The 9687-nt window shown below is 44.3% G+C and overlaps 1 protein-coding gene across 1 annotated transcript in view; it reads left to right on the forward strand.

Moving 5' to 3' along the window:
- TIMP2 (TIMP metallopeptidase inhibitor 2) overlaps window positions 1-8780 on the forward strand; it is a 33417-nt gene extending 24637 nt beyond the window's left edge. Inside the window, exons 3-5 of the mRNA XM_084837749.1 lie at window positions 80-188; window positions 3203-3327; window positions 6090-8780. Coding sequence (XP_084693875.1) covers window positions 80-188; window positions 3203-3327; window positions 6090-6287 — 432 coding nt within the window. The 3' untranslated portion in view covers window positions 6288-8780. The remainder of the gene's footprint in view (window positions 1-79; window positions 189-3202; window positions 3328-6089) is intronic.
- The last annotated feature ends 907 nt before the right edge of the window (window positions 8781-9687 follow it).

A 9687-nucleotide genomic window follows, 5' to 3' on the forward strand; every position in this document is an offset into this window, starting at 1 on the left:
GTTAGCTTATTTACATCATAACGTGTGATGTAAATTGCTGTCCTTTGCCCTTGGCCTCACCAACTTCTTCTCTTCTCAGATGTTTAAAGGGCCTGATCAGAACATTGAATTCATCTACACGGCTCCTTCCTCAGCAGTGTGTGGGGTGACGCTGGATGTTGGTGGGAAGAAGGAGTATCTCATTGCAGGTAAAGAATAATGCTTGCAGAGACTCATTGTCCCCAAAAAGCCAGGGGGAAGGAGAATGAATGGAACACTTGTTTTCTCCCTGGGAGCATTGATGCTATTTGGGCCTGGAAGAAAGTTGAATACAGAGCAAATAGGTCATTATGGTGATAGGCAGGATGTGAGAACCCCAGGTTCAAATCCTCACTCTAGTTTGGAAGCTCACTGGATAAGGCCTTAAACAAGTCACTCTTTCTGCCTAAACTACCTCACAGGGGTGTTGTGAAGTTAAACTCAGCTCTTTGGAGAAAGGGTGGGACACACATGTAACAAGTCTAAGAAGTCCCTTGTGATTGGCTTACTGTAATGTGCTATATGTGGGGCTGCCCTGGAAGATGACTCAGAAGCTTCAATGAGTTCAGAATTCTGACTGGTTTAATTAGGTGGAGTCATATTACATCAATTCTTAAAGAATTACATTGGTTGCCTATTTTTTTCTGACCCTAATTCAAGGTGCTGGTGCTTAAGCAGCTTGGGACCCAAATACCTGACAAATACCTGCCTCCTCCTATACCGGGGGTGCACAGCGTCAGGCCTGGGGCCAAATCCAGCCTTCTGGGGTTCCCCAGAAGGCCACGCCCCCTCCCCTCCCCTGGCCCAGCCTTTTTCCGCCAACCACTGATCGTTAGGGTGGTTTTCCTAACTTTTGTGCAGTTTTCCCCCCATTCTGAAAGGGTGAAATACTTCTCCTAAGGCTTAGTTAGGGGTAGTAAGAGCTTTCAGCTGAAATGTGCTGGTGTTTTTGGCCCTCCCCCTTGTGCCCCACCCACCACTGGAATGCAGCTTCCCAGAGCTTCTCTAAAATGGAATTTGGCCCCCTGGGCTGAAAGAGGCTCTGTACCTCTGTCCTATACCATCCTGCCCATGTATTAAGATCTTCAGATTAGGCTCTTCTCTGACTACCATCAGTTGGTGAAGTATGGCATTACGTGTGAACAAAGCAAAGGGCCTTCTCTGTGGTGGCACCCCAACTTTGTAATACCCTCCCTGAGGAAGTTTGACTGATGCCAACATTACAGTCTTTTCTGTGCCGTGCCAAGACATATTTATTTGTCCAGGCATTTTGAGTTGGATTTATTCCCTCTGTCTACAGTTTTCTGGTTCTGTTTCCTCTCACTTTCGTATACTATAAAGATGACATGCTGTTTCTATTATATTGTACTTTTATTACTGTGCATCACCCTGGAATCTGCTAGGAAGAAGTGTTTAACATACATACATGAAACCAGACTATCCTGTGCCTATGCTGGCTACTAGTCACTAGAATGAAGCGCCCTTCCAACTGAGGCAAATGCAGCCTGCCCTCTGTAGTGCAAGGAGGGTTCCTGCCATATCACAAACTATCCTGGTGTCCGTCATAGACAGCATGCAGCTGGAACTGGAGCCCATGGACCGCTTTGCTTTGAGATTCTCTTTGTAGAGCTTCGCCAAGCGCCACCTCCTGGTGTTCATGAAAGGATGATGATTTTTTTACAGTCAGCTCAATCTCACCAGGGCTGTTGAGACTGTAATGAAGCATGCAATGCCATAATCTACGGGGTAGTCTGCTAGATCTTGGCATTTTGAAACTCCTTATTAAGTAGGGCTTGTCCAGACAACACTTGATTCACCCAAGTCCTGGAAGTGGCATCATTCCTTATAGCACAGGCAGTCCAGACAAGAACTGCTGCACAGTAATGGCTTCATAATCAAAAGTCCAGACATAGTTTCACCCGATAGTATTTTTATGATTATTACTAGGAAAATGAGTAACCAAATTCCATACCTAGAAAAAATAGATGTGAATGAAGGCTGTCAGTGTGATGAGGAATTTTTCCCCTCTGTATGGAGACAAAAGCAGAATACAGACAGTGCTGCTGCCATGTGCAAGGGAAGGCAGGTGTAGTTCTATTTTATGTTCTTTGGGAGGATTGTGCTGGTGTGGCTTGGCAATCAGGACTTGCCCACAAGTGTACTGGGAGTGGGTGGAGAGAGGAAAGTCGCTCAGGAGGGTTAGATGTGTTGGGAGGAGGGAAATAGGGAAAACTGGAACCTTTCTTTCCCTTCATTCCCCAGATCCTGTGTGTATTGGAGAAAGAGCTGAACTGAGGCCCTTCCTGTTACTCTTCCATGCTGGCTTACTATATTCCTTTTTGTCTTCTCCCTCAGTCCTGTCACAACATTCCAGATGAGAATGCTAAACCTGCATTTTTTTTTTTTAAAGTGCTACATAGCACTGCAGTTTGCAAGCTGTGGTATGCTACTTTAATAAAATGCATGCTGAGGTTCTTCAAAATGCCTGCCCGGATAAGATTTTAATTACTGGGGCGTTTCAGCTTAGAAAAAGGTGGATTGAGCAAAGGCAGAGCAGAAGCTTTTAAGAACACGAGGAGCGTGGAGAGACTGAATAGAGAAAAAAATTGGGAAAGGCTTTCACTGTTTCAAAATGAAAAACAGCGGGTCAATTTAATTCAATAGGTGTGAGCAGCAGCAAACAACACAATATTCATCTATGAAATTTGTTGCAGCAAGGTGTTGTGTTGGCTTTTGGCATAACCAGCTTTTAAAATGGATTAGATAAATACACAGATGATAGTTTTATCAGTGGCTATTAGTTATATAGCCAAAAGTGCGCCCTCCGAAGTTCAGTCACAGTATAGTGCTGGCTACTGCCTGCTGGAGATGGAGTCAGGAATATCCCAGCAGCATCTGGCTGGCAACTTATTGAAACAGAAAGTGCTGAGCAAAGTGGACCATTGGTCTTACTCAGCACATCGGTACTCTTAGTTTGATTTTGCTGGGAGCGATCCCGTGAAAGTGTTTTGTATAATTGAGCCTTTTTGTAGCACACGCTTATTTGTTATCGGCACTTCCTGGCCAAGGTGAGACACTTGCTGGTGGATAAGCTGACCCTGGGAGCTGATCAGGATGTGTTCGATACGGAACGTGTGCTTGTATGGCATGCATGCCCCAGCTAATAACTTCTTTATTCTGCCAGGGAAATCTGAGGGCAATGGCAATATGCACATCACACTGTGTGACTTCATCATTCCTTGGGATTCCCTCAGTGCTACCCAGAAGAAGAGTCTAAACCAGCGATATCAGATGGGCTGTGAGTGCAAGGTAAATCCATAGGGGATCATTACGGTTTTGGACCTCCTGCTGCCTTGTATGTGTGCATTTAATCAGGAGAAATGTTTTGCTTTAGTCACTTGCTTAACATAAGGTGGATGCGTTCCAAGGGGGAAAATGGCATATTATATGGCTTTATCCGGAGAGTGGAGTGTTCTAGCAATCCATTCAGTTTGTATGGTACCATACTGGAGTATTTTCCCCTCACATTTTTCTGGTGCTTAGATTCTTAAGTGAGCTACTGCTGCTCATATCTGCCTAGAAGTCACACCCTCAGATCTGGAAGCCATCATCCTACCTGGGTGAGGATGGGCTAGGTATACTCAGTGGTGAAGGAATTAACTCTGCATATGCCCAGTCTCTCTCTTTTTAAAATGACTGCAGTGGAAGCAGTAGCTGGCTGGGAAATTGCAGTTACCCCGTAATAATCTATTGATATTTGAAAAAAATGCAGTGGTCTTCCAACCAAAATGCTTGGAGTACTGGGTGCAGGGTGAGAGAGCCATCTAGATCCCCTGCAACATCTGAGTGACAACTGTTTATTATCTATACAGCAATTGTTTAGAAAGACTGCATCTTGGGGTTTTTTTTAATGGCCTACCTCTTGCTTTTTAAGAAAGATTAGGTCCTGGATAAACCTGAAGGGCAGCTTGATGTAACGCATTTGCATATTTGCTGCTGCAGAGTGATTCTTGAAGTGTAGCAGCAAGGGTAGGGGGGTCCTCAAGGGTTTTTGCCTGGGTTGGTCCCCAAGATGACAGCCATTCCAGTCTTGGAGAGATGTCAGGCCCCTAGTGCTGAGCAATATTCATCAGCAATTTGGAATATGGTATCTTAGGTGGGGGATAGCTCTATGAATGGCAGTTATGATGGAACCTTTAAACTTGGAGGTTGTGTGTTGTATCCAGTGTTAGTCTAATTTCAGTCCGACTCGTTTCAGTGGCCTAACATAAGTAGGCCTAACATTGGATGCAACTTGTTATATAACTGAATACCAGCTGCTGGCAAGCAACAGCAGAAGAAAGTAATTGCCTTCAAGCCTTGCTTGTAGGCTTTCTTCTTTCTTTCTTTCTTTCTTTCTTTCTTTCTTTCTTTCTTTCTTTCCAAGGAGGCTTACAAGTAACATCAACAATCATAAATACAATTTATTATTTTTATTTTATTTAACAATATTTATGAATTGCTTACATTAGAAAATACATAATAAAACCATAATAAAATACCATTTCAAAAAAGTTTAAAATAGACAAATATAATAACAGAGCAAAAACAAAGCTACCTTTTTGGAAAAGCTTGTTGAAGCAATTCAGTTTTCAGTAGACATCTGAAAACCTCAAGGGGTTGGTGTCTATCTAATTTGTACTGGGAATGGCTGCTATAACACTGAAGGCCCTATCCTGAACCATCGTGGATCAGGCTTCTGGCATCCTAGGCACCACCGAGAGAGTATCTCCTGATGAGTACAGCATCCACACAGGTTGTCTCTTAGATAGCCTGGTCCTGAATCGTTTAGGGCTTTATAGACAGGTACCAAACCTTAAACCTGGCCTGCTAGCACATAGGCAGCCAGTGCAATTCCTTCAGCACAGGTGTAACATGCTGGTGATAAGCCACTTCCATTACTAGCCTGGCTGCAGCATTCTGACAACCTGTAGTTTCTGGACCAGCCTTAAGGACAGACCCACATAAAGCTCATTGCACTAACCCAATCTCGAGGTTACCAATGCATGGACCACAGTGGTCAAGCTATTCCTGTCCAGGAATGGCCATAATTGTCTTACAAGCTGAAGCTGGTAAAAGACACTTCTAGCCACCAAAGACACCTACGCCTTCAGTAAAAACGCTGGATCCAGGAGCACCCCTAGATTATGCACTTGCTTCTTCAAGGGGAGTGCAACCCCGTCCAGAGCAGACAACTTACCCAATTCCCGGACACAATAGAATCACAATAAATAAATCATACTAGTAGACAGATTGACAGAATGTACATAAGAAGTGATCAGGATCCTTTCCACAGGGCAGATGGCTCTGTGGGGGAAGGGGACAGGCTAAGGGGCGAGTACTAAAGTGAGCCGGCTAGAGATGTGTGGATTTTTAAAAACTTTTGTTTTCTGTCTGATCGGTGCATTGGCCTGTCTCTTTAACATTTTGACATTAACATAAAGAAGGCATATTGTAAAGTTTAAGCTTATTCCGAAATAGCCGTCCCGTGCACACTGCCTTACCACCTAGCCTTATGCTATCAGTAGAACTTCAGGTTTCCATTCTGATTGAGAAATAAACAAGGGAACAGTGGCAACCACCATACTCCCAGTTTTAAAGGGCTGACCAAAACTTGGTTTCCCCTAACTCTTGGTCTGTGTATGGGAAGGCAACACCCACATCGCAGTGAGCTGAGAAGAGAACCCTCTGATCAACCTGGCCCCATGGCAATTAATACCTAATGTGACTCGGTTTCTTTCATTGTGTCTCCAGTGTGATATATGACAACACAGAAATGCCAGGAAGTCTCTTTTTATGTTAAAGTACAGGCGGGTTCCCCAAATAAGGTTCTGGAGTCCCATCAACAGACATTTTATATGTATGGAGAAGCTGGCTTCCCAAGGGCTTCTGTATGACCTCAGTAGGCAGCAGGATGCTGGACTAGATGGGACTTCTGTTCTCATTCCAGCAGGGCTCTTCTCATGTTCATACGATTATGCCGATTATGGTGGTGGCATATCACACATGCTTATGATGTCTTTTCTCTGCAGATCTCCCGCTGCCCCTCCATCCCCTGCTATGTCTCTGCTCAGGATGAGTGCCTGTGGACTGACTGGGTGACAGAGAAGAACATCAATGGGCGGCAGGCAAAGCACTATGCCTGCATCAAGCGGAGTGACGGTTCATGTGCGTGGTACCGTGGAGTGGCCCCACCTAAGCAAGAGTTTCTTGACATTGAGGACCCTTGAGTCCCCAGGGCCATGGCAGTCCAGTAGCCAATAGCAACAAAGCCTGTAAGAAATTAGATTGGTCCACCTTTGACATCACTTCCTGGAAACAGCATGAAAATAAGGTCTCCCAGGCAGGCACAATAGTGGTGGGGTGGAGGGGGCTAAGGAAGGGAATGTCTAGGCCACTTGTATATTTCTTAGCCTGTTTCCTCTCCTGTGTTGTGCCAAGGAGCGGTTTCTTACTTTCTGGATCATAGTTACCAATATGCCAAGGCACAGTGGAGGGGAACCAGAATGAACAGTATGATTGGCGGAGAGGTGTTGCCTCTGATTCTGTGTAGCAGGCCTACCAGGTTCTTATTGCCTTGAGAGGGGGCATCCCTCTTTGTGGAGACAGCGCTCATCCCCTCTGTTTCCTACCCAACTAGCTTCTGCCTGTGTAAGAACCCATCTTCCCTCCACACACACCACAAATTAAATTCCTCCATGCTTAGCGCTTCAGAGCCATTCCCTTCTCTTTGCCACACCCACATCCACACACATATGGTTGGCTGAGAGCAAGCCTGTCTCTTAGCCTCCACAAAAGAAGATGATGCCTATCACGAGCCACAACATCCTCATGCACAGGTGAAAAGTGTTGCATTCTCTTTCCAATGACAAAGCAGCCCATCGAGAACTAGTTCTCAGAGAGGCCAGTCTCGCCTTTCAGGGACAATATTTTGGGGACTAGTCAGGTCACAAAGGTAGTCAGTGGATATTAAGCCTTGCCTGTGGTTCACATGAGAGATGCATGCTGGTTCTGGGTCTGCATTCTCAGCTATCAGGTTTCGGTAAAAGAACATTTGCTCACAAATCTGGATTGGCCCATCAGTCCTCCTAGTTGAACCATTTGCTTTGCCCACGTCCTGTTGCATGCTTGTGCCATTAATGTAAATCTGGTGCCAAAGCCCTTCCCAGCCAGCGGAGATTTGCTATTCCCATTAAGTGTTTAGTATTCTGTGGACCAAAGGAGTTGTCCTCCTCCGTGAAAATTCTTGCTATGCAGAGTGATTTTTAGCATGGCCAAAGTAGCTCCAAACCATCTGCCCGATATAGAAATTGATCCTTGCACCAAAAGCTCCCCAGAAGGCAAGAGTCTGTGTTCCCCTCCCAAATATGTGACTACAAGAGCCGGCAAGTCAAGGTATACCCCTGTAAACTGTGAGTATAAATGCTCCTTTGGAGTAATGAAACAGACCTTGGCTGCCTGCAAAATAATCATATCACTCAGCTCCTCTGCCTCCAACCTTTCTTCTGAGCCAGTTCTTTCTTTGCTGTGGTCCCCGAGCTCTGCATAGTCACCCCCTCTTTGCAATACTCTAAAATCAATTTGGAGGGTATCTGGAAGTACTCCTAGCCATACCTGCCCCCTGTGGCCTTTTCATGCTGTTCATCAAGGTAGAGTTTTAAAGATGTCATATTGGACCAGTCTGTTCGATTTCAATATATTTTAAAAAAAGAAAAAGGAAAAAAAATCTGTTCAGTCCAATATAAGACTCCTGTTTTGCTTCCTGTATGGTTATATCCTATGTGACATTTACCTCTCTCTCTCTCTGCTGATACTCTTTGATTTTAATGTTTTCCATTTGTTTTGGCAATCAGTTGTATCATTCCTCTACTCTATTATGGTTTTAATTTTTTCCCCTTGTTTAGCTGTTAGATTTGCACTTATTATTTTTAAGGGGTTCTGAATCGGAAGCTTTTAACATACAGTGGGAAGAATGTCAAAAAGTACGGAGGGTGGAATTTCCCTCCAGTTATTTCCGAGTGTCACTGGGGGTAGTATTTCTCCTTCCGTTTTCCTCCTCATGCCTCTGCAACATGCACAGGTCTTTTCTAGAAGTTGGAGGCTGGTTTTGACACGTGACTGCTTCTTGCTAGCCAGAATGCAGTTCTGTGCCTGCCACTGAGCAAGATAAGTTTGCCATTCAAGTAGCAGTCTGAAACACAACCATTGTGAAAGATCTATTTATGGAAAAGCACTATCAAAGGCTCTTCAATTGGCTTAATTTATAGCTGTGGGGCTTAGTGCCACACTGAACCTTCCCTGATATATTACACACTTTCTCTCTCTCTCTCTCTCTCTCTCTCACACACACACACACACACACACATTTCCCCTTCTTCATGCCAGCAATTCAAAATATTTTTTAAAAGTTTACATTATTTTCAAATCTTTGCTTAGTAAGTATGAAAAATAAGTATCTAACTTGCTGCCATAATTTAAAGCTTATTGGGGAGCTGGGGCTGGGTTGTTGTTTGGTGGGTGGAGTAATATTGGGGAGGGGGGGAAACCTTTTTTGTCGTTGTTGGATTCTGAAAGCTGAGATTTTCTTGTGCTGGGAACACATGAAAGTTGTTGAATAGACAAGCAGACTGTGCATGTCTCTGATGCTTTGTATAATTCATACGTGGACACTTGAGTCTTCGGACAATAAACAGTATTATCAAATAAAATGGGAACTGACCTTTCTTGTCTGGAGTACACTTTGCTTCTGTGGAGGTGCAGAGTGGAGCTAAACTGAGAGCAGGTCCCAGGTTTCCTCCAGGCTGTGCTCCCTCCCCCCATCTTTCTCTTTCTACCCCCCACCCAGCACAAATTGATCTCTAGCTCCTAAGTGAGAGAGGTTGTTGGTTCACAGCCCCCTCAGCCTATTTCCAAGCCCCTCTTGCAGCTGTTCTCCCATCGTGATGCCATCCATGTTCCCTTATTTCTTAAAGTTGGAGACAGCGTGCCCTATGGTTCTCTTAAGTGACGGCAAGGAATTAAGCCACACACAGTTATTCACAATGAATTAAGCTCCATGTTGCAGTCAAACCTGTGCTTCTACTTCATTGTAGGAGACTAGCAGGTCTCAAATATTACAGAAGGAATCCCAGACTAATTTCTTTCACATATGTCCTAGATTAGCTGGAAATCAATTGTGTACAGTGTATCATATTTCCCAAGGGTGCTTCTGTGTTTCCTTGGCAAATGCACCTGGAGCACTCTAGAGGTCATGCAGAATGAATGGGAGGACTGCCTACAAGCATCTAACTTTGAAAAGATGTGAAGATCAAATCAATTCATTTAGAATATGCCCATTCACTCCACTCCCCCAACCCTAAACTAGCTTCGCTACTAGAGTTGTTCCTTGCCATGAAAGTGTTTAGAAAACTGATCCACTGAACTATCCAAATCTGGATATTTTCCTTACAGCTCTCTAACAATCACATTTAATAAAACAGGCCACAAAGAATTCCCTACTGCTCACAAACCATCTGGGTAAGAACTGGTCATTTTTCAAGTGGCTGGGATGGATCCATAAAAGACCCAACCCTGTAAATGCTTAGTGACAGCATTCCAAGGGATTTCTGCTTTAAAAAGCTAGAACTGTAA

This window comes from Heloderma suspectum, chromosome 2, assembly GCF_057233095.1.
Source record: "Heloderma suspectum isolate Gila_16-S chromosome 2, 16-S_ref, whole genome shotgun sequence".
NCBI classification, from domain to species: domain Eukaryota; kingdom Metazoa; phylum Chordata; class Lepidosauria; order Squamata; family Helodermatidae; genus Heloderma; species Heloderma suspectum.